Consider the following 25,090-nt stretch of genomic DNA (forward strand, 5'->3'; position numbering starts at 1 on the left):
ATAATTGGCATTAACATACAAACAGAGTCTGTTATCTAAGTATTTCTAGTAACTTTAGATCAGAAATGGTTCCACTTTTTTAACTTCAAATTATCTTGATTTGAAAAGGGGTAGTTGTTACTTTAATGCTAAATTCGCATGTTGAGACCTGGACCTGAAAATCCATCCTACCAAATTTTTGCAATAAGTCCTCTTGCTAAAGCACGAAGTTAAACGAAAGTGATATTTAAGGGAAATAGCAAGTTTTTTTGATACACTGATGTTTTCATCTCTTTGACCTGTGGTTTTGATCACTAAGCTCTAAGTGCATGACATAACAAACTGTTTTTAAAGCCACGTAAATGATTTCAAGGTGGTAGTAAGATTGTTCAAATTTTTTAAGTTTAGAGAGTTAGAGTGTCAAGGATAGTTTATTATATTCACCCATTAGGTACTTTCAATAACATGAAACTGGTCACATCATGTTTTTGGAACTACTTGTACATGACTTTTGTCCGGTCGCAAGAAGGATTATTTTTGTTATACGCTCATTTTTGGATTTCTATTCTGCCTGGAAGGGCTAAGACTGAAACATTGTTTCCGCCCGCTCGTAAAAGAGTATTTTTGAATCTGCAAAGTTTCTTTGCGCCTAAGCCTTTCATCTCAGGGGGGGGGGGGGGGTGGGTACCTTAATAGGTTTTGAGGTACGGGGACGTGCCATTTTCTAAAGAGGTACCTTTTTCTAAAGAGTGCAGAATTATGAATATCACTTTTTGAAATTATTGCGGAATTATGGGTACCATTTTAAGAAACATGCAGAATTATGGGTACCATTTTGGGAAAATATTGCAAAATTCTTAGGAGGGAAATTTAGCATTAACAAAATGAATGTCCAGTTTGAAATGCAAGTATGGAATATGTGTAATATTGAGATTTGGAGCAAAGAACATTAAAAATTTGTTTGATAATTTTGCTGTGTTTTAAAAATGGTTATTTTCCTTGCAGAATTATGGGTATAGTTTTCATCGTGTTTGCGGAATTATGGGTCACATTTTTTCAGAAACGTGCGGAATTATTGGTTCAAATTTTGTAAAAAATGGCAATCCCCGTCCAAAACTAAGCATGGTTACCTTCCGAGCCTTCCATTCACATATATTCGACGAATGCGCTATCGTACGCCATTTCTAATGTCAATTCCAAGCTAGAATTCATGCAAGTTCAAAATAGCAATCAGTAAGAGAGAACCATAAACAGAAACGCTAATTCACAGACAGAGAGTGGGTTCACATATGAAAGAGACATTCCAACAGAACATTCTTGAAAACATTACACTAATAAAGCGATTTGCTGGTGAATAACAAACAATGAATGCGGAGGTTTGTAAAATCGGTTAAAAAGCATTATTCCATTTCATCTCCATACTTGTTTCTTTTTGCATATTCTGTTGAAAAGAAAACACCTGATAAAATCATAGAATTTTTAAGAATAGAATTTTTAAGCACCTTTAATTCTTAGATTGTCTCTACTTTAAAAATGTACTTGACTCTAGATATTGTTCTTAACGACAACGAGAACGGGATAACGAGACGGGATAACGTGACGGGATAACGAGAAAGGGGATAACGAGACGGGATAACGAGACGGGATAACGAGAAAGGGGAAGATTATGTAGGCCTCTTTGCATTTGGTGTATTACATAGGACATAGGTGGTATAATGGGGTATGTTTGGAAAAGGATGATAATAATAAAAATTGTATTTGGAGATACCAAAACGACACCATGGAGCCTACAAAATAAGAGATTTGACGTAAGTCGGAAAACTTAGCATAGCCTTGTCCTCAGCCCAGATATGAATGGATTCCCTATACTGGTTTCCATACCCCATTAAAAGTGAACTCATTTATTTCTTACCATTAAAGTGCCTATGAAATGAAATTTGACAAATGGAGATAAGGCACACTTTTAATAACAAAATTTGCTGATTTCAATGATATATGTTGAGGTGTTTTTTTTCTTGCGGAACTGTCCAAAAATTTTGATTGAATATCCCATTTTCACGTTGTCGACTGTGACAAAGCGCGCGTTATCCGTGAGGTCACATACTTTGCAAACACGGAAGCAGTTGGCGTTTACAAAATTGAGGTTGATTTTGGAACTACAGTTAAAATAGCCGAGGGGGGGAGGCAATTTTAAGTCAGGGTCCATATCCAATCTCTTTTAGCGCATCAAACTGTCCTTTTCTGCAAAGTTTCGTACTGTTGTACCACAGTACGACTGAAACACGATAATACCGCCTATTAAAGTCTGGGACAAACTACACTAGCCCAAAAATAGCACAAGGGGGCAATTTTCAGTCGGAGTCTATATCCTATCGGAGTCTACAACCGCCCCTTGTTGTAAGCTTCGTGCTATTGTACCTACTTTTAGAAGAGATACTGTAATAACGCCGTTTAACGTTAGGGGGTTGGGGTAAAGTACCCCAGTCTAAAAATAGCCCAAGGGGGCAACTTTCAGTTAGGATCTACATCCTACCCTTTTCAGCGCATCAAAGTACACCTTTTTGCAAAATTCCGTGCTGGTATCACAATTTATAGAATTGTTTGACTAACAACTGCAAACCTTGTGACGTCACTGATTCTTATGCTTTGTCACTCGCACCGATTGTTTTTAAAAACCCCAAAACAAACTTCCCCATGCAAATTTTAGAGTTAATTTTCGTTTTTTATTGCAAAAATATATAGAAGTTTCAATTTCTTTCAAAAAAACTGTGAAATTTTATTTCGTAGGCACTTCAAACATACCTCTCGGTGAGCTCTGGGGCCGTTGGGTTGAGGTACGCGGTTCACTTTCATCATTACTGCTTTTAGGAGTGTCTGGATCCCACGGAGATCCCGCAGAATACGTTTCCCGTTTGTCGTACGACGAGTCTGGGTCGTAGGCATCTTGGTCTTTTGCAGAATAATCTTGGTTCGCCTAAAGTGAAGAAATGAAAAAACCATAACATATCTTCTATAGAATGTAACTTTTTGTACGCTAAAACCACCATCAATGGACACCTTATAACTGACATCGGACCCAAAAACGTTTGTTTTACCGGACAGTAATTTGTACAATCACCCTCAATAAAAAGGGTACCTATTAACAATTGACGGTATCTCTCGTTCCATGTGTCAGTTGTACCAAGTCCCACTGACCTTGAACAATATGGCAAAAGGATAAGTGTTGAAAGTTACTTTTGAAATCAGCTAAAACAAAGAAAATTTCAAGGATTGCATCCCAAGTTATCCAGTTATACAATTGTTTTTAAAAGAAGGACCAAATCCACATTTTTAATTTCAGATCTCTTTAGCGATTACCACAGGTGTATATCAAAAGTGATAGTATATTAGCTAATGGCTCTTTGATCAAACGAAGGCCTTCATATTTCATTTTAAATGCAAAGCAGCAGTAAACGGATATCAAAACTACTACTAACAATACTGACATTAACCTCAAGGAAAGACCAGAAAAGTGGATGAAGCTGCCCCTAAACAAAGAGTCTATATTAAAAAGAACAAATCTGAAATAAATTGATTAGCATTTTAGATTTCTTTACTACAGAAAATTGAAAGATTTTGTAGGGCATGAATTCTTGAGATAGCCAATAACGACCCAAGCCTAAACATCAGCAACCTGTGCAATCCAAGAATTCAAAATAAAACAATGTTCCTGCACAAATTTTACCTGCTGTTCTGAAGCAGCCGGCATCCTTCTAGGTCCTTGATACTGTCTGTCTCTGTGTCTCCTGCGCAGCTCTTCATAGCTCATTCTTTTTGAGCCCTTATCCTCTTCATTATCAAGAGACTCCTGCTCGTCATTGGTGGACCCTTGCCTGTGGTCGCTATTGCGTCCAGGCTGAAAGGAAGGAGGTCGGGCCCCAAATGCAGCCCTTTGGCGCACTGGACGAGAACCGCCCTGGGATTCTGACTCTGAAAAAAGGAAAATATGCCAGTAACAGCCCACTGTTAAAAGTGAATTACAAATTTGCTAATTATATAGAATTGCAAAACCTTACTAATGATAATTCAAACAAGATGCCTTGTATGTAAGTGAAACAAAATGATATTAGGATTTACAATTAAAAGATTCCATTAACTTAAATAACACTCTGAAAAAAAGTTTATTTCTCAGGTAAAAGAGCCTTCGTTTCTGTATTTTCAATATTTGAATGCAATGCTTTGACAAGCAATTAACCACCAAGTTTTCAATAGTTTGCATTATTTCTTATCATCGTGTAAGAATGACACTCAAACGTATGTGCCTAAATGCTACTGCAAATTGCAAAAAGGTACGGCTTTCTTGGGAAGAGGCCTTTCATAACAGTCTTGGAAAAATTCATTAAAGTTGCAAATAGTCTTTAAAAACTCACCTGTCATGTTTTCATCAGGGGAGTATCTGCAGAAATATAGATTATTAAATTAAAATCCATTTCACTTTGTAACAAATTAAAAGTTGATAAGCTTATAAAATGATATTTGAAGTGTAATTAACATGGTTTACATGACATATAATACTATATAGCAACATATCATTATGTTTTTTTACTTTTTTTATTACATTATGAAAATCTTAAATATGATTATATGGATGCAAATACATACTAACAGCTCTATGAAAAAAGGCAGTTAATGGGAATCTCTGTTTCAGTCCCCTAATTTCATAGAGAAAAATAGCAATAATAAAATTAAACAAAGCTTTAAAAACTTACTGTTTTTTATAGTTTCGCATTTGATCTGCTAATCGTGAATTGTCAAGACTCATTATCTTTTCAAAACATTTATCCTTGTATGAAGCAACACCTAGGACCACGCCCATTGTAAACGCTCCTACAACAAATTCGAAAATAATTTCTAGGTTATCTAAATTGCTGTTTCTGAAGTTAAAGCAGCTGATATTTTACTCAAGTGCATAATTTCCATAGGCACAGGCACACACCATGCCTTTGTAATTCAACTTCAACACAATCATGGCAAAGACTCTACTACTTAAAAGTTGAATCATTCAGTTTGAAATTTGAAATCATTCAAATTGAAACAAGGTCACATGTCAATGAAAGACTCATAAATATAAGACATACAACAACAAGAAAAGGCTGTGAAATTCGCTAAATAGATACCTGTATAGTAGAACCCAGCCCAGTTCCTAATATGAGGGAAAAAATCTGCAATGAAAAAGAATTTATTATAAATTTATACTTTGAATTGTACAACCTTTTCAAGTGGAGGAATAACAAACAGATCACGATAAAGCATTGTAATCCCTGCATGAATTCTAATACTTGCTGGTTCTTGATATGCTTATTGCTAAATATCTGCGTTCTTTTGCTGTTGTTTCCGTTGTTGTTCATATTGTTCCCTCACCCCTAAATGCTGGAGATTCAAGATAAATTCACATAGTTTGTGTAATTTGAATCTATTTACCAATTATCAAATCTTTTTTGGATTGTTTTCTTTCTTTTTAACCTTCCCTCTACCACAGATTTCAGCAGACTGTAGAGTCTGATGATAATAAAATCATCTTTAATATTTTGCTAAATAATCTTACCGTCTTAAAGGAATTTTCTCAAAGTAAAAAATGGAAACTGGATTTGGAGAAAAACTAAAGACAACAAGAACATTACTAGTTTTTTATTGCTTATTTACTGGAGAAATAGCATTTCTCAATTTAGGTTAAAATCAACATAAGGTTGCTTTACATGGACCAGATAAAATTCATGTTGATAGATTTGTAGAATCAGGACTTAGATGCCAGAGCATAAAAGTTTAGTTTAATATACATACTGTGGCCAAGGTATCGTGTAGCTATTGCAGATAGCATACCAAGGGGAAAACCTAGAAATTTTGAAGATGAGTATAAGAAACAGAAAATTTCACAAATGAATAAATCAAGTAAAACAAGAAAAAGTACCAAATTGTTTTCAATAGACATATCTTATGATTGAAAGGGGCATAAATTATAGGGGGATGAGAAGTTCTTACAGCCTCATTTAAAAGGTTGAAACCGTGTGTCAAAAATGAAATAATAATTTAAGAGCATCTTTCCTCATTCTGGCCAACTGTAGAATTTCCTCTCTTTGCTAACATTTTACAAGTTTGGTATGTTTGATCTCATTAAAAATTTGTCCTTTTTTATTTTAAACTTGTCCCAAAATGTTTCTTGTTTGCAACTAAGATCTATACAAGATCTCTACAAAGTAGACTGGGTTCTACCATTGATCCAGGTTGGAAGATTCTCTTTATACAAAACATCTGCACAAATCAATTAACTGTTCATAGATCTCTTTCAAATTGTAGGAAGTGAAAAGACTGGACCACTAGGGGTGTTGTGTCCCGATCCCATTCTTAAATTTGTCTTCTTTGTCCAAATGTTCATGCCAGAAATTATCAACACATTTGGTAGCAGGACTGTCACTTTAATGCTTCTTCTACAATTATACTGAAATTTGTTTGAAATATGCTCTTCTTGGTCCTCTCTTCAAATAAATAGTCACAAGGCCCCCTGCAGACCACTGTAACATATCTTTAACATCAAAACTTTAACAGATATAAACAAACAATAAAAAGAATCACAAATTCACATATGCACATTTGCCTTCATTGATTGCTAAAATATTTAAGCACTTCTCTTACCTCTAAGGTAAAGGCTATTTGTTCTGCATTCTCTTAGCACCACAAGTTCTTCATCACTTAACTTCAAAACATAAAGTTTTTCAGAATACAAATAGAAAACAACTCAAAGGAGTTTATGCCATGCTTATCATTTTTATAGAAAAGGTTCTAGGCCAAGCACCCTCTAATACAGATACCAGAAACTGTAGGTGGAGAGAAACATTGCCAAAGGAAAGGGATGTGCAAGACTGACAGAAATGTTATTGAATGCAATAATGTGACTTTGCATGAAGAATGCAGGAATGCAATCACACATGACACAGGTTTGAGGTTCGAGTCCCTCCCAGCATGATCAAACTTTTACCCAGATTGAAGGGAGTCGCAAGCTCTCTGCAATTCTAGGCGTAGAAATTTGGAGGTGTTATCACATCGACAGAAAGAGCCAGGACACTGCTCCAACTACCTTGGGATGCTAGGTATAAACAAATACAAATACAAAAATATATTATTAACCTTTGCAGAAAATACAAAACACATCAAACATAATGAACATTGATGCAGTAGCAAATCGATTTTCAATTATAAAAATATCCAGGAATACCTTTAACTGCTCACAAGCCTCTTCGGGACTCAGTTGCTGGTTATCCATTCTATCTCTCATATCTCCGGGTCTTCCAGCAGACATCTTTGCTGTTTTCTTTCTTGGCCTTATGCAATAAAGTGTTGTTGTCGTTGTTGTTGAAATGGAAGCCACTGTGGAGAAGCGTCCCTGTCATTGGTATACGTCATTGGTCCATTTCTTGCGTCGTATAAACTTACTGGTCCCTTTCTTAAATTGCAACATTTCTCTAATAAATTAGCGTTTTCCTTTTGTCTTTCTTAATTCTAATTTTCTTATTCGTTGCTTGCCTACCAAGACAATTGATTATACAAGAGGTCGACTGATTACACTTTTGACAAGTCGTTCGTGATAACGACATTATTGTATTTGTAATGTTCATCTTCTGCATTTTTTTGCTTTCTTCAGTGGGAAATACGTTTGAAAATAACTTTTACTTAGAAGAATTCGATGGAAATTTCTGCTAATCTTTACAGAATTGAAATTAAATATACCATTCACCAGACGTTTTGACAACTAAAGTGCACAGAGAGGTTATAGAGGCCCCTAGGAGAAAAGGGAAAATGCCCATCGATGATTGGGGGGGGCTCGAGCCCCCCTTATCCCCCATAATTTCCGCCACTGGCTTCTGATGCAAGGATTTAGCCCCTCTCTACTTACGGCTATTTTCAGGGGTCCCTTAAGGAATAAAACGAACGTAGCACCATCATTTTGATGATGGGCAAAATAGTCAGTATCTTATAAGAGGCCGTTGATTTTTTAAGTTTATTATCGTCTTCATAAAAATAATTTTCCTTTATTAAAGACTGACACAAAAGAGGGATTTTGCTACTTTTTTGAATTTCTAATGGAAATTAACATAATGAGAGTGGCTAAACTAGACATCAACTATCTGTGAAATTCTAGAATATTTTCTTAGGAGTGAATATTTATAGACACTGCTTGCCCCCTCTTCCCTTTCTGGGATATAGTAGGAGGGACAGCTGCCCCTGAGCCACTCCTGGGTAGGCGCCCCTGGCTATTTTCCAGAAAAGATTCGGAGAGGCCCTTAATAATTTTCACGGCACTGCACAGGAGCGTCTTTTTGCAGCAGCGACAACACCGTAGAAACTGCAGAAAGCAGAAAGCTGTCCTCTGTAGCTGGCTTGCGATGGAAGGCGACACAAAAATATGGATAAAGCATTGCAAAGATAAAGAACAAACGGACTGTAAGTGAAGTTTTTTATTCCGGTAAATGGCAAGTTCTATTTAGAGATGATTATCTCTATTCAAGAAGAGAATGGTCAATGGTAAAGGAAAGTAAAACGACTTTCGGTACTGTGTGATTCAATCGTGAATGGATTCACACAGAGTTCGTTGAATTTCACCTGTTAAAATTCAATCAAAGGCTCCTAATGAGTTGCGCTTCTGATTTTTCCGTTTTATTTTAGAAAGCGGACGAATCTTAAAAGCCTAAATACAAAAATACATTTTAGGCTAAGCCTACCTTTATATATAATGAAGAGGCATCTATAAACATTTTTTAATTTATAATTTAGAAGAATGCTTCAAAATAGAATCAGCAAAATTCATGTTTGACATCATTCAGAAAAAAGCCAACACAACTCTTTCAGTACTTGAATGTGAGATAATCGAAAAATTGATGTTTTTATCCAGAAAACTTTACCGTGACCTTAAGCAAAATTGTTTGTGGGTTTTTGCCACCATGTAGTCTTTTTCACAATTTTATTACACAACCAACACACCTATACTTGAGCAAAATCCTCTGTGATTCCCAGTCCCTCCAATAGGTTACCAAGATCCAGATGTCTGGCAAGACAAATTTTCTCGCTCTGTTTTCTGCCCCTGACAATTTTTTCTTTTAATATACATTTGAGTCATGAAAAGCCTAGCCTTAACTTATTTCTAACTCAGAAGAGATATACATGAATAGAATATCTCTTTTGATATATCCTAGTCATCTTATACATCAGAGATACCTAGACCATGGTTTTTATATGACCCCCATTGACAAGCTACTGAGGCTACACTTCTTCCTCAAAGTCATTTGGCTTCAGTTCATGCAACCAACAAGCCATAACTATTCAAAACTTTGAATTTCAATCAAAATGGACAAAAAGGCGAACTACTATTACAAAAAAGCTGGTGCGGCTATCATACCCTTCACTGAAGCATTTCCTCCATAGTGTAAGAAGAAATAAAAGCAAACTTGAATTAGCAAATGAGAAGACCCTTTGAGAAATCTGAGTATAGGCGGATTTATATTTTCTGTTTGCTGAACCCAGCTGATGCCAGTTTTTGCTGACCATTTTTGTTGTTTTTCTTATTTTCTGTATTTTTATATAGTTTGCAAAACCATACATCACTAATGCTTGTGCTCCTATTCTTGTGTTGCTATTTCTATTAAATTGTTCTCTTTCTTTTCTATCTAGCTTTTGATTTGAAAGAAATTGTTATTAAGAAGGATATGACTTCAAAAGCAATAAAAGCTGTAAGTAAAACCAGATGTATAGTTTATCCAATTTAAAACTGATATGTCTGACCAGAAGCGGTTTCATTTATTAGATGTATTTTAAGCAATAAGAAGTTCTATATTAACATGATGTGCTAAGTAAAACTTTAGATGCTGTGTATGTTTAAAGACCATTTTTTAACTACATGAAATTATACTTCAACAGAAATGTTGTATGCTTTGATTATTCTTATTTTTCATAATATTTTTTTGATAATTATATTAAAGGCACTCTGTTCCAACATATTTTTATGGCCATTAAAATCTCCTATTAGTTGAACTGTACAACAGACCTATTGTTACTTGTCCTATCAAGCAAATTCCTAATTTTTACTCAGTCATAAAAGGGATGGAGAGCCTCTTGTTAAACATTGGACAGTTGACTGATGGGATAAATAGCCTTTAAGATCTTTAACTTTCTTTTTAGACTCTTCTTGAAGAATTTGATATTTCACAAGAACATCAAGTGGTTAAGGTGAAATTAATTTTTAGTTATATATTTTCATTGTTATCCTGAATAACATTTGGTGGAATCAAAAAAAAATAGTACAGAGCATCAGGCATTAGAATATCATAAGCATTCAACAGTTGGGAATATTTTCAAGTCCTTTGGCAATAGCACTGGTTACCACTGAAAGTGTTAGAATCAAATTTAATGAAAGTTTGCAAACAACAAAAATCAACAGAGTAAGTACTAATTGCAAACTAAGGCATTTGCATATAAAGTGCTGTATCCTAAATTTAAAGTGTTTATAAAGCCAGTTTGTTGGAGAAATTTAGATGAATGGCACTTGACAGCTATAATGTCATTATTTTAAATTTCCTTTGAAATTTATTGTGTTTTCATTACTATATAGCAGCTTCAAATTTGAATTTTATTTTGAAAGCTTAAGCAGCTTGAAACAAAGATATTCAAAATTTGTTTCAAAATCATACCTTCTAAGAACTGTTAAACCTGCATTGTCATATACTGCCTTAAAATCTTTTTATATGTTGTCAAGCCCAAAATCAGTGTGTTTATTTCATAGTTTTGAGTCTTTCAATAAATATATTAACATTTATATATCCTCTTAAACCTCGGTTTAATTTTGCTTTCTGATAAGTTAAAGAGATGGGCCTCTGTTTTTGAGGAGCTTATATTTGTATCAATTTAGCTTCGGAATTCAAGGGATAACTTGATTCCAATCAATGATTTGCTCACTGCAAATTCACCTAAGAAGTATGTACCAACTTATTATCTTTTGCTTTAAGTACTGTTATTGAACACCACTGTTTGTGTTGCATTTTATTAGCTATCAATTTGAATAAGATTTCTTGCTTACTATGCTCCTTTCTTCATAATTTTCTTGAGAAATCTTTTCTAAGCCAGAATAGACCTGTTTTTTAATTCATGCACTTGATTGTCTTATGTCTGTATGTTTTATCGATTAATTGTTTAGTTTATTAGTGATTTATTAGAAGTGAATTTCAGTTAACTAAAAAAGCATTTAAATCCATTACATCATAGAAATATATCAATTTTTATAGAGGCTATGTTTGTCCAACTCCCCAGTGATGGCGCCAGCTATTACAGAGTGAGAGGGTAATGCATGCGGCCAGTGAGACCGTGCCCTTTTTGCCTCGTTCCAGTCCTTTGTACCAGTTTAACTTTCCTTTGGAAATTTGATCTACCCCTACCCAGCACTTTTTAATCCGTTTTTAGAAGAAATATGTGGACCATGTTTTCAGAAAAGTGGGGATAATTAACCCCCCCATACCACCCCTTGGCGCCACCACTTCCCCCAAAGAAAGAAATAAAAATATTCTCACAATGTTTTTTATTGTTTTACAATATCAAATTATAGCTTTTTGTATCACAAAAACAATAGGATATTGGTGAACATTATGCAGAACAGCATTGTTCTAACATTTCTAGTATCCTGGGTTCATACATCTTTTTTTTATTATGTCACATTTTTTAAACAATAAGTTCTCTTGTACTATAATAATTTTCAGTGTGTCTCATATTTACCCCCACTAAAGAAATCTGTACTGTTGCAGGGCATATACACTTGAGGTTTGCAAGATGTACAATGCAAGTATGTCAATGTTGAACAGTCCTGATAAACTGCAACTGCCTCAGGATCTATGTCCTTTTGAATGCCAAAAATGATTCTGAACATGTCTTTGAAAACGCTTGCTTTCCATACTGCTCTATGCATCTATTGTTTCATCATCTAATTTTACCTTACTGTGGACAATTTTTTCTGTTAATTCATTGCTATTTTGCAGTAGAAAAATGCTTTTGTTTAAGATGAAGACTTCTGCTCTAACGGTAAACAACCAGACCAGAGATCACCTCTTGTTCTCCTTGAATGTTCTTGAAAACTCATTCCACTACCATCAATTTTTTATTTTTAATGTTTCGTTTTTAGTCACACCCAGACCAAGGACTGTTAGTTTGCCTACATATCAACAGTTACTCCGAAAAAGGCTACAGAATATTGACAGTAGAGTAAGACAGCTAATATTTTGACATTTTGCTTTTGAATTTACAATGTACTCTATTCTTCATTGTCTTTACGGTGTTGCAACTATAGTATTTGCTGTAAACAATAGTTTTTAGGCCTCTGCTTATGTTATATCAGAGGCTTCATGAACATGCTTACTGTGATGGCTGATCTATTCAAGTTCGTTTGGCATGTATAGAAAAAGTTCCTTGCAATCTGTTTTTTAATGCAGGCTTTATTCCGATCAAAACAAACTTTAAAGTGTAGCTTTTATTATTTCCTGTGGCTACACTTTGTCGCTGTAACCTGCATATTGGACAGATGTTTGGGTTTGGTAGCAGAAAGTTTAACCTGATTGGTCAACAAACAGCGTTTTCAGCGCAGATTATCTTATCAGTAATTAGTAAAATAAAATAAAGACTTACTTTATTTATAATTTCGCTTGTAATTAATTGCTGACCCTCAACCCTGCAAAAACGGGAACAAGCCAGTTTTGAACGTTCCATTCATCCTGACTGGAAAAGCAAAACAATGCAATAACTTTCTCATAGTCGTGAAAAATTGGTCCTTATTTGAGTAGCTATTGGACTCAAACAAGAGGGAAACATGTCGTGTTTACAAGCATTCCTGTCGTGTTTGCAATAAGATTCTGATAAAAAGTAAATAAATTTTTGGGCTGACTTGTAGCAAATGCTTCTTAGAACTTTAACACACATATTTGCCTTTTTTGTAACGTATTTCCAATCCCATCAGATCTTTGTTTTTAAAAACGCGTCTAACAATCAATGGTTTCGGATTGAAACAGGAAATATGGCTACTTGCAAAGCCCTGTTTATTAGAGAGGGGGGTCTACCAATGTCTAAAATAGATGTGGGATCAGAATTTTCTGACTATCGGTTGAAAATTTCTTTCTACATCCACATGGACATAGGTTTAATCGAATTGATTGTTTTCCATTTTATCGAGGCTTTGAGATGGCAAGAATATTTACTAATGATCAAACAGAAATGTATAGGTATTTCCGTTAGAGAATGTTTTCCATTGCTGTTTTTGCCATCAAAATTGTTCTTTTGCTGTCACTTAGTTCCCCAGGCTCTGATATATCAGCTATAGAGATTAATGTCTTTCAAAATATCATAACTTTTGCAGTTCTTTAAATTCGTTTATGGATACCTTTTTGCAGCTTTTAAAGTTAGAACAGACTGTTCCAAGATTGCCTGAAATCAGAGTTGGGATCATTGAGAAGGTATTGACATTCGTAAAGCCGTTGCTCTTGAGACAGCATGCGAAATGTTTCTTTTCTTATTTATACTTTTGCAACAATATGAACTTGGGAAGCTTAAATGTGTTTCACTGCTTCAATTTTCTTTACAAAAATTAAAAGTCTCCAAGTACCAGTTACATCTAAAGGAACAGCCATCAAATTTGAAATAATAATGATATTAATAAATTTCTTTATACAGGGTTACCTTTTCAGCAACATAAGTGATGTTATCAATAACGGCCCTGCTAGAAAATTCAATAGAGGAAAAAATTACAATAAACCTAAAATAAACTTAATTACGAACAAAAATTATATTTAATCTCTTATCTCTTCGTTTTAGAGAAATTATCATCTACCATTACACGGGTCTTGAAGTAAAAAGTGTTCTTTTAGCTTCGATTTACAAGTTAAAAATCAACTCTAAGGAACCTATTTCTCTTCGAAATTAATTAAAACAATACGGTCCTTGAACGTAAAGGGACTTTTCGCAGCTACTGTTTTGACCGAGGGCAGTCTAAATAGTGATTTACTGCTTTTTGCATTATGTCGATGATCGATGTTCTTTGCACACGTTCTATGCACGTCACGAGGAGGTCATCTTTTGCGTTTTAACTTTCAGGAAATGACTGACCTGACGTTGAAGATGGATTTCTTAAATCAAAAGATTCAGGTAACCTTTTATTAAAAGTGTGACATTAGCAGGTTTGCTGGCTGTAATTTGCGGGCTAACTGGCCAAGAAAATCAGCCTTTGATTTTCAAGGAAAATCTTGCCAAGTAGATAAGAAAGAATTGGCGGTATGGTGTTTTATTACAAACAAGCAGCTCGTGGACTACCTCGATAGTTCACATCGCCTCAATTCAAACAGTTATCTTGGTGAAATAATTTCCTTGTTTTTCCTTTATTTGTCTGATGCATAAACATGTTTCTGTTAATAGGGAGTCTATTATAGTGTTACTACTCTTACTACGAAAATCGCTGTAATTGAACACTGTATAGTCGAGATGACGTAAGAACGTTCGCTAGGATCCAGACTTTTTGCTCATACATTGCTAAAAGTACACGTGACCTCTCCTCATTTTGAAATCGAGGTTAATAACACTCGATTTCAGATTCGATAGAATATCAAGATTAGCCTTGTCTTTCCAAGGCTAATATTGATATTCTACCTCAGGGTCATTGGGTGCCAGCGTAGCGGGCTTCCTAGGGGGGCTAGTGCATTGCTAAAAGTACAATACCCATTGAATACGACAACTGATGTACACAAGTGCAGATGTTTTAAAAGTTTCAATAACTTAGTGATTATACCCCTATTTAATGAAACGTAATGTATCCTTTTGGCTCTTACTGCAGGCAGCAGAAAGTTACCAATGGAAAGGCATGTTCCAAAGGAACCCTCTTTGGTAGAAGTCATGGCATTGCATGTGAGCTTTAAAAGAACGAGATAAGTTAGACACTCAGGCACGAAAAATTCCACGCAAGTCTTTTAGAAGAATTTCTGTGGAGTGGAGTATTTATGAACAGTGCTGCGTGAGCCACGAAAGATTGCTTCAAATTATAAAAAAAAACCTTTTAACTAGTAGACAAAACTATTCGTTGTGTGTAGATATTTGTAGATAGATACTATGATCTATGATTAATAAGATCAATTAATTTAATTTGTCACCCCCTTTCAAATCTTAAAAAAGACGTCTTCCTCAGCTTATTAAGTTTTAGATAAAAATCCACCAATGACATTCTTATTTCAGACCTCCTCTTCCTTTGCTTTTTCGAGCCTAGTTCATTAAAAAACTGCAATGTGTGTACAACAAAATTTATCGTAGCGTAAGGGAGCTCGTTTAGAACTTAAAAGAAGCGTGAAAATTCCGGACAAGAGAGTAATTCCCATATTTTAGTTTTGAGAAGTTCAGTAGGAATTGGATTTCTATGAATTCACTTTACCATCCCATTTAGAGGCATAATACACGACAAAACGATATCTTTCCGAACAACTTGGAAACGAAACTTGAACAATAACACTATATAGTAATAATAACTTTTTGCCGTACCAAAAACTTATTTAGTAATACTATAAAAAGTGTGTATAAGATGTAAATTGATATGGTTGGACGATAAAGCGACAAGCTTGCTCGTGTCATGTTCATTTGACAGTTTTTTGATATTTTTGCAACTCGGTCCCTTCCACCAAATAAGTTATGGCATTCCTAGCATTAAATTGAAAAGGCTCTTTCTTGTCTTTCTTTACACTCTTGCTTTTGTATCAGAAAGGAGATATTATGAAATGACACTTGTCTTTCTTTACACCCTTGCTATTGTCGCTGAAATGACATATTTGAGCTTTTTATTTTAGTTATGTTCTTGTGAATCAAGGCTAGCTCGTGTAATTATTATAGCAACGATACCAGTCAAATTGAAGTACTGAACGGCGCATATCTTTTCCTAAGGAACTTCTTGTTGATAAAGACGCCACCCCAGTACACTGATCTGTTTTCAAATGAATACGTTATGAATGTGGTAAATGTGCACCCTGCCTCAACAATATCGTTGTTGGTCACCTCATTTAATTTGAAGCCTCATCAAATTGACTCAAAAATAGCAAAATTAAATGAAACGTAATCATCAAAAAAAGTTTTTGCAACAGCGACCATCAATGTGAATGTTTCATTTTAAAAACAGACATCAAAATTTGTAAGCAACAACCAAACAACTTACATGCTGCCTGGTTCGCCAAATTTCAAGCATTTGAAAAGTTCACAATATATACTTCCGAGGGTATTCATTCGGAAGTATATATATTCATTTGAGTTTTCAAATGTCTTCGTTTGCATAGCAAAGCAGTGTGAACATGAAGGCAGATAGGTTTTGCACTTTTTAAATTTGATAACGAAGCAGTGTTAGCAGGATCCAAAATACACCTGGTTCGCGTATTTTTATTTTGAAGTAGTCTGGCACAATTGTATTTAATTTAGCGAGAAGCAATTATTTTGAATTATCTTTACTGCTGTACTGAATTCATGTTAACACCTAAAGAGACTACAGAGTACCGAAGTAATAACGTTACTCAAATCTATTTTTAGAATTTTTTAATTTCGACCCCATAAGCTGAAAGAGCATCATGAAATACCTCTTTTTACTCTTATTTATGGTTGTATCGATATGAAGGCGCTTGAAAGCGATTTCTCATCTTCAGTAACTTTGCGAATGTATTCAGTCAACTTTTCCCATAATTTTCTGTTTTCTAAGAGGTCACGTATTCTTTCTAGAGCATTAATGTTTTTCAAAAATTTGATGCGGAATGTTGGATTTTTCTCCAATGTCTTTTTGATGTCGTTTTGTAAAGTTGTAACAATGGTTGTCCTAGGTCGACCAGGAAACATCTTGTTAGTTGTGTTTTCAGAATAGAAGCACATCTAAATATCTAAAATCAGTTGATTTAGTTAGAAATTGGCTGAGACATGGCCACATGAGCACAGGCTCTTGTCCAATCCAACATCTTTGGTCTTTATGAACCAGGCCAGAATAACAGTAATTCGTTAGCGAACTTGAAATCTTTCATCTAACTGATTTTGCATAACTGAGAAGTATTTCATGCCGTTCTTTCAGATTATGTGGTCAAATTTATAAAAAATTCTTAAAAAAATATGTTTGATGACGTCCCACTTTGGTACTCTATCCGTTCATGTTTAAATGTGTTCATAGTACAAAATATATAGATTCATTAGAATTAGATAAATGTCGCTCTAGTCACTCATGTTTCTGTCTCTTTGTTACTCTGACTAGCCAAGCCCTGCAAAATTCAATCGGGGCCTGTAAACTAGTAACTTTATGAAAGATCACATGAGATAATACAATAGGTAGATATGGAAGGTGTAGATGAGGTCCCAACGAGCCAGTGTAGCTCCATTCTGGCGATACAGGCATGTGCAAAAGTTTCTTTGCCAGTTTGCCAGCCTACCAAACATGGCCTAAAATAAGAAATTTTTACAGATCCACACTTTTTATAAAAATTGGGCGTGGTACTTTGCTGGGATTGGCATCATGGAGGTGGCAAATATAGAAACTGTCATCATAGGGCAAATAGCATGTCCTAATCGGGCAAATTCTTTAAATGAATGAAGTTTAAGTAGCAAAAGCTGATTCTTTACAATATATGGATTGGGTTAATAAGAAAATTAGCTACATATAGCGATGTCTTACTATGTGAGCAAAAAGTTATCGAAAGAAAACTTAATAACATGGTTTGTTCGGATCTCTGTTAAAGTTATTTTTTCTTTCCTTTCACCTTCAAAAACTCCCTTGAATCAGCCTTACTTGCCAGACTTTGGTGTTTTTTTGGTTTTTGGGAGCCATATCTTTGCAGCTTTTCTCGGAACTCGAAACTTGCGAGATCAAACATATTTATTGCAATATTTATCTATTTGTTAAGTTTTTCTGGAGCTATGCTGCTTTCCCCACCTGCCTCTATCTTGTTGTAGGTGGGAATCAGCATCTCTACATCGATAGGATTAGGGTTTGCTGCGAGAATCCGAGCCATTGTCTCGTCTAGTAGAATTCCTCTGAGAACAAGTCTCAGATCTCTGCGATCTTAGTCGTTAATTTTTCAAAATTTAATGCTTTATTGAATGAAATATTTTGTCCGGGACAAAAGCTGGGTAAAGCTTTCTAAAGTCTCTTTCACTTATGGAAAGTTCTTAACTGCATTCAGCTCATTAAATTCTTTGCCATCAAATCTGTTCTTCAAAAAGTTTTGATACTATAAACGAAAACCTCGTTACAGATGGCAAATAAACTCTTCTCTCACTGATGTACAAATTGTGCTTGTTTCTTCTTATTCTCTTTTCGCCCAGATTGAAAGCATGACCTTTACCCCCATCTTGTTTGTAATGCAGAAACTACGCACCAGATCTCAATTTTGGAATTACGCCAAATTTGTCTTAAGATTGTGCTAGATTTGCAAAAATTATGCTGGATTTCAAATCAAGGCAACCCTGCTCGAGAAAGAGGCTGATGCATGCTCAGAATATCGAAAGTGGCCAGAGTTGCAATTTGGTCTTTTTGACAACCCAGTGTATTCATTCTTCATTAACAAAAACAAAAAGGCAATTTAGATTCATGGTTTGATGGCCAAATTTCTCCATTTTGGCAGTTTCTCAAAACCCCTTGGCCGCCGCAAATTGATTTAGCCGAAGAAGCAAATTTTGGCTGAATTCTGGCCGCATGTTTAAAAAAACAACGAAAATGCAAAGGAAACAAAAATTTCTGCACAGATAATATTCAAAACTTTTAAAATAATTTCAAAATTGCAAATGATGAATGGTGAAACAAAGTAAAAGACAGTTTTTGATAAAAGCAAATGAAAACTTGCCAGAATTATGCCAGAGTTATGCTAGATTCCAAATTATGCTAGATTTTATGCTTAATGACGATTTTTGGCCAATATTATGCAAATATTACGCTAGATCAGGTCACACTGGCACCAGCCCGTAATGGAGTGGCTGGAACGGGACTAAAAGGCTTGCCCCTAAATTTGTTACGGCCACGCCCTTTGAAACACCGGAAAACACCCCTTTCAGGAAATATTCGTATCTCTGTCCTTATTCATGAACATAACGATCTAAAGAAGATTTCAATTAACATAAAAATACAAAACCGAGTTAGATAAAATACAAATTTATCTTTGACCACACAAGATAAAGCGCCATCAAAAAGAACAAAAACGTGTTCCCAGCAGAACTGCTACTAATGCGGTCGTTAGCGTAAATTTTCAAAACATTTCTAACCCATTCTTGCAAAAATGTTGGGGAGGACTATAGTCCCTGTCATGCAACATTCCCAATTGAATGTTCCTCCCAGCTACCACCGAGAGGCTTATCGTCGTTCAGCTGCTGTAGCCTTGAGAGAAATTTTTCCAATGCTTCTCCAATTTAAAACACCTTAGTTGAATTGCTTTATAGCTTTTTCTGAAATCTACTGAAAGATATCACATCAACCCCAAATAACATTACGGGCAGAAAATCATAATCTCAGTCTTGGTCTTTAAGCTTAGTGTCTTTTTTGAAGCAAGTCATAAAAGCAAACTAAATTGAGATGATGTCTTGAAATCAAAGCTGTATACAGAGTCCATCTTACTTCAAAATAGCACACAACAATATCATAAGGCGCAATTGATTTTTCTCCGCGTGTACTGAAGCTTCGAGTTCTGAAGTTTCTTAATTCTTTTTAATTGTCCATTGCTTATTTTTTATCGCAATTTTCTTATAAAAAATGAGTGCAATACATAAGGCTGGGATTGGGCATTCACTTCGAATTGAAAAAATGTTCCCATTTCTTTCTTAGGCGTTTCGATTGGTATTTTATGTTGCACTTTTAATTACATGCATTATTTACAAATCCACACTTTCTATAATTTTAGATCCACAATTTTAATCTACAACTCCACAAAGTCTGTCAGATCCACGCTTATTTGAGGCCCTGCTACCAAAAGCTGTTAAACTAACAAAACTTTTAGCCTTAAAAAGAGTTGTCAGCCCAGCTGTCTGTTGTCTATTGTCCACCCGATAATTGCCCACCACCACTTATAGTCATGTTTATTTCATTTTGGTCATATCTGAACAGGAGGCGTGCCAGTGCCACTATCAATTTTCACACTTGCCTGTTTGAGTAAGCCTGTGAATTCTTAGCAGATGAATGAAAATTTGTAGTTGACTTATTTTCTATTTTCTTAAGTATCTCATTTAGACCACTGGAAAATAGAAGGACATTAGCAAAAACAGTAGACATTGAATACAGGCACCGCGCATCAGTCTAAAAAAGGGTGGGCTTACTCAGAAGGGTGTGACCAAAGAATTTTTGAGGCTGCACCCTTTAGAACGCCAGAAAGTCTCTTTTAGAAGATCGTTTTTTATTCCACTTATTATTCTAAAACACTCCGATTCAGAGAAGATAACAATTACTATGAAAATAGATTTACAAGATAAGACGCCAAGAAAATCAACAATAAGGGTTCGCAGTCAAAAAAGTACTGCTACTTCTATCAGAGTAAACCTCCCAAAGTTGCGCTAGAGTAAACTTTCTAAAAATTCTCCAACCAAATATTGTAAAAAGTGGGGGGGGGGCTATAGCCCCTGTTGGCCCAATGGCTGCGCAATGCCTGACTGAATACAAACAAGCTTTTAGTCTAAAGATGACCTAAAGGTGTTTATATTTCCGTCCCTAATTTCTCACGCTTTTCTTTCAAATCAGATGATAATGGCATCATTTCCAGTTTCAAATGAGCATGCGTGCAGGTGCAGTTGTTGTTGTTGACTTGACGTTTTCTTCTCTCAGCTAACTCGAAAAACTTTTTTCCAGAGCAACTTGTGACCTGGAAATAACTGTTTTAGCAAAGGTATAAGCGAAACTTGAGTAGCTGGTAATTGTATAAAACATGAGGAGAAGTTCTTTCCAACTGATGTAGAAATCATATTGGAATTGAAGAGTAATGTTGCGATGTTGGTTTCGAGGGTAAATACGGGCCTATTACACTCCGCATTTGTTTGGGTTTGGCTTACAGGTTACTTAGTTATGTAGAGAATTTTTTGAGAATATTGTTTCTTTGCAAGAGACACAGCCGAGCTAATATTATTGCAATGACCTTTGAGAGTTGATTAAAATTGAGCGATGCCGATGGATAAGAATTCAGCGCAACCGTAGAGGAAGAGACAAACAGTCTGCATATTTCAGCGGGAGATTGTACAAATTTTCAGGTTTAATCAGGCTGCTGCTGATACAATTGATATGGAGGATCATTTAGAATTGCCAGGTAATAGATTATGGTTTAACAGCAAGATTTTCCGATAGAAATTGAATAAGTGGCTGTTTTTAGACTTTGCTAGTTTTTCCTGAAGCACAGCGGAAATTGTCTACAGTACTAGTAAACACTTGTTTGAACAGTGACATTGCACAAATAGAGATGAATTAAGACCTATACTGACTCTGAACTTTATTGCCTTACATTTTGCAAGTTATTACCAACTAATATTTGTTTGTTATGCACATAATATCTTCCAGTAAAAATATATTGTTGATAATGACACACTAAAAATTGGAGATTTTCAAAATTACTTGTGTATGTATATGACAGTCAAAGAAAGAATTTGATATCCCTTTATTACGATGTAAAAAATTTAATGAAATTTTATTTAAAAAAATGTCATGTTTTGTGTTATCAACAAAGGAAAAGTCACATTGAAAAGCATTCTAGAGGTTACATACGCAGACATTTCATGATATATTTAAAAACAAGTTTTGCAGCAATAGTAGCTCATAGGCCTGCAATGGGATCTTGGGCACCTCAAGCATGATGGACCCCACTTTTATTTGATGTTTTAGAATTATCATTGTTGACCCCACATATCTAGCTTGTAGGCAAGGCAAAGAGTTTATTTTCAGAATTTTTAAACAGACTTAAACCAAGATTAGTACAAACAAGTTATTTCCTCTGCCCAAAAACCTTGGCCCAAAGTTCCTGTGGATATTCCTGTGATGGATATTCCTGTGGATATAAAACAATCACCATCTGTTAGTAGTTTTTGCCAAAAAATTAAAGCCTTCCTGTTTGAAACTAATTACTGAAGTCTGGAAAAGTGAATATCATATACTGTCACCATCCGCCTACTAGTTTTTGTCGTGTTAAACGGGGATGGGTTTTGTGGGTGCCTGGGCTCGGGTGATTTGTAGTTGTGGGCATGGATTGTCTGGGCTGGTGGCTTGGGGTAGGTGGAGCTGTAGGGTTTTCCCTTGGGCTCTGGTGGCTGGCTCTTGTTGTGCGTTCTGGGGATGGTTTTTGGGAGCTGGCGTGAGCATGTCTGTGCTCATGTTTGCTCTTTGGGTCTGTTCCCTGGGTACATGATGGGCAGGCTGGCAGCTGGGTTCTGGAGGCCCTTTGTGGCTTTGTTTGCCTTGGGTTGCTAATTTGTGGTTTCCTGTGTCTGCAGTTGTGGGTTGCCTTGGGTTTGAGTGTTGGCAGGGTGGCTGGTGCTTTTGTCCTGTTGAATCGTCCCTATCATCATGATATAAATGAAAAAAATGAAATTTGTATGAGATACATTTAAAATGGGGGTGCTTTCTCCTCGATTAGTCTAGCTACTGAGAGAGCTCCTCCTATAAGTAATTCCCTTCATACAATCTATCTTGTTTCTATGTTTTGTATTATTGTATTAATTTCCTGAATTGGTTGATGTATTAATTTTCTATAATGTTATTTTGTAATACCTGTAGTTTAGTTGATTGTAATAGTAGCTTTTATTGATAAAATGTATATAGTGAATTTAAAATATAAAAAACTGAACTGAACTGAACTGAAAGTGAACTGACAAACTGACATTGGGCTATTAACACTCCTTTTTGGGTTTAGCCATAGGGGAGTTGCCCCTAGATTCCTCACTTTGTGTGTGGGCCTGGTATACTGAATACTGAATTGATACATATGGTTTCTTAGACTTACGAAACATAAATTTAACAAGAATCTATAAGGTACCTTTAGTGATCTGGAAAAGTAAGTTTGATTTGTTGTCTTATTGAATCAAGCTTAATAAGATTATCTTAGAGCAGCCTACTGACAATATCTACACATTTACTCTACTATGTTGTCTAAGGTATGCTGTGACTCTTTGCCTTTACCACTCATTGTTAAATAACACCATTATTTGAAAGCTAAGGAAACCTTAGAATTAGCTGATGGTAAGGAAGTATTTACCTTTGGTGTCTTTTCAGATTTCCTATTTGATATTTTCATTTCAGTTGCCAAAAAGCAAAGAACTAGCAGCCAAGATGAGGACCATGACCACCCAGGCACCAATCACCATCCATTGCCTTGGCAAAGAGCTATCCCATTTGCTTTTGAAGGAATACCAAACCTCAATTCAAATCCAGGTGCTTCTGATGACTTGAACCCAGGAGAGTTTGTCTTGAGAGCACTGTTCACTGAATTCACAGTTCTTGCTGAGAAGAAAATTGAGAGGCTTTTGAAAGAACCCCTGGTGAGTGAAGCTGGCTGTTTCATAATCTGTGGACTGTTTTTAGCAACCCTTCACATAAAAAGCCTCCCATTACTGAGTTTTACCCTCAATTGAGTTCAATTCTGATCCATAAAAAATTTTTTAATTGTTTTGATAAGGAAATCTCAACCAAGTTTGTGGTTTTGAAGCCAGACTCACTTTTTCAACCCAGGTTGGAATTTAGTTTTTGGGTGAAAAACCAATGTGAGCAAATTCTGAACAACAGCTATATCTCAAGCCAAGTTAAGTTTCATCCAAGGTTGACATTTATCATGTAAAGGGCCTCTCAATATTTTGGGGTTTAGCAATTTCGAAGTAATTTTTATAAAAAAAAGGAAGCTGTTAAGGATATCAGGTTTTGTGGTTGAGGGTTTTGAGTGGAAGATGTAGTTAATCCATAAATCTTTGAAATTTTGCAAAAGTGGATTGCAAAACTTGTCAGGCAAAAGAATTGCAGGAAATCAGGAAAAACATATTACTATCAACTAGACATAAGTCTATTTTTAATAGGTCTGATACTGATAGTTTTTATGCGACATTTATGTGTTTCAGAACTTGAAAATTGGCATTCATCCAACATTTGCTCTTCAGTGACTCAGCAAACAAATTTACAAACTGCCAACCAGGTTCCATATATCAGTCTTTCTATCAATCCAATATTCCGTGGTCTGCGTTTTATTTCATAACACCTGGTAACACTTAACATAGTGTGATCAGATAGAGTGCTGTGTTTGTTGATCATAAACAGCAGTTAATCTGGAAGTGGCACTGAAGCATGTTAAAAGTTACAAAATCTATTGCAAGAAATGACTGTATATTTTTTGCCCAGATGTTTGAGTTGGAATCAATGCCTGTTTTAAACATAAGGAGTTTCACTGTATACAGGAAAGAGGAGTTCCAGGGTAGAAGATGTTTCACAGCTTGTTATGTTTGCTGACACAGGATGAATTGTAAAAGATAACAGGAACTGCTTGATATGGGGCTCTTTCTTTAGCATTGTGTTTTTTAATGATGCCTCATATTGTTGATTTTATTGTACAATAATGGTTGTAAGAACTTGGAGAAAAATAAGTGCACCTGGCAGACTAGGCCAGCAAAGTAAATATAGCCCCAGTAATGTTTTACAACCAACATCTCCTGATAAATCAAAGCAGAGCAGTCCAGGACCAGGAGACTCAGAAATAGCATCCCCAACAAGAAAAGTTTCTAGGCAGCTCTTTCAGTCTCAAACAAGTTATGGAAAAAGTAAAAGTTTTGATTGGGAGCCAAGAGAATGCACCCCTGGGGAAGTTGCCATCAATTGTTTGCTGCAGGAATTTTCATCATATGCACACAAGAAGATAGAGAAAGCACTGAGAACGGTAAAACGAATAAACCTATCATGTTATTACCAACCAAGGAGTTTAACTATATCAATGGTATACTGCGCACAAATTCTAAACCCTTTTTAGTTGGCTAAGTTTCTTTATTTTACTCTATCCTTAGGAGAGACCATTGTCAAAATCATTGCAAAGAGGAGAAGACCCACAGTTTGATCAGGTAT

General features: G+C 35.5%; 4 protein-coding genes across 5 annotated transcripts in view; 2 read left to right on the forward strand and 2 right to left on the reverse strand.

The window, feature by feature from the left end:
- Nucleotides 1–1,242: 1,242 nt before the first annotated feature.
- LOC135685892 (uncharacterized) lies at nucleotides 1,243–7,379 on the reverse strand. Its single transcript, XM_065201984.2, has 9 exons — nucleotides 7,229–7,379; nucleotides 6,649–6,709; nucleotides 5,800–5,850; nucleotides 5,136–5,180; nucleotides 4,728–4,845; nucleotides 4,389–4,414; nucleotides 3,704–3,948; nucleotides 2,782–2,953; nucleotides 1,243–1,420 (listed from the first exon to the last, which is right to left on the reverse strand). Exons 1-9 carry the CDS (start codon nucleotides 7,310–7,312, stop codon nucleotides 1,380–1,382), a joined length of 843 nt encoding a protein of 280 aa, XP_065058056.2. The 5' UTR covers nucleotides 7,313–7,379; the 3' UTR covers nucleotides 1,243–1,379.
- Nucleotides 7,380–8,312: 933 nt separating this feature from the next.
- On the forward strand, nucleotides 8,313–16,035 carry LOC135685893 (uncharacterized). The gene is made up of 9 exons (XM_065201985.2): nucleotides 8,313–8,454; nucleotides 9,679–9,737; nucleotides 10,186–10,233; nucleotides 10,913–10,977; nucleotides 11,799–11,836; nucleotides 12,173–12,252; nucleotides 13,431–13,493; nucleotides 14,131–14,181; nucleotides 14,864–16,035. The coding sequence occupies exons 1-9, from the start codon at nucleotides 8,397–8,399 to the stop codon at nucleotides 14,915–14,917; spliced, it is 516 nt and encodes a 171-aa protein (XP_065058057.1). The 5' UTR covers nucleotides 8,313–8,396; the 3' UTR covers nucleotides 14,918–16,035.
- Nucleotides 16,036–20,796: 4,761 nt separating this feature from the next.
- The window catches only part of LOC135686679 (protein furry homolog-like), a 33,814-nt gene continuing 29,520 nt past the window's right edge, over nucleotides 20,797–25,090 (forward strand). Inside the window, exons 1-3 of one of the 2 annotated variants that reach the window (XM_089108746.1) lie at nucleotides 20,797–21,311; nucleotides 23,291–23,529; nucleotides 25,033–25,086. In XM_089108746.1, coding sequence (XP_088964872.1) covers nucleotides 21,287–21,311; nucleotides 23,291–23,529; nucleotides 25,033–25,086 — 318 coding nt within the window. In that variant the 5' untranslated portion in view covers nucleotides 20,797–21,286. Of the gene's footprint in view, nucleotides 21,312–23,290; nucleotides 23,530–23,662; nucleotides 24,909–25,032; nucleotides 25,087–25,090 lie in introns of those variants that run through there. The other variant, XM_089108745.1, reaches the window with a different exon arrangement.
- LOC135686682 (uncharacterized) lies at nucleotides 21,290–23,381 on the reverse strand. The gene is made up of 2 exons (XM_089108748.1): nucleotides 23,247–23,381; nucleotides 21,290–22,550 (listed from the first exon to the last, which is right to left on the reverse strand). The coding sequence occupies exons 1-2, from the start codon at nucleotides 23,283–23,285 to the stop codon at nucleotides 22,152–22,154; spliced, it is 438 nt and encodes a 145-aa protein (XP_088964874.1). The 5' UTR covers nucleotides 23,286–23,381; the 3' UTR covers nucleotides 21,290–22,151.

The sequence above is a fragment of the Rhopilema esculentum genome, chromosome 6 (assembly GCF_057945365.1).
Source record: "Rhopilema esculentum isolate cy_ngs chromosome 6, ASM5794536v1, whole genome shotgun sequence".
Classification (NCBI taxonomy): Eukaryota; Metazoa; Cnidaria; class Scyphozoa; order Rhizostomeae; family Rhizostomatidae; genus Rhopilema; species Rhopilema esculentum.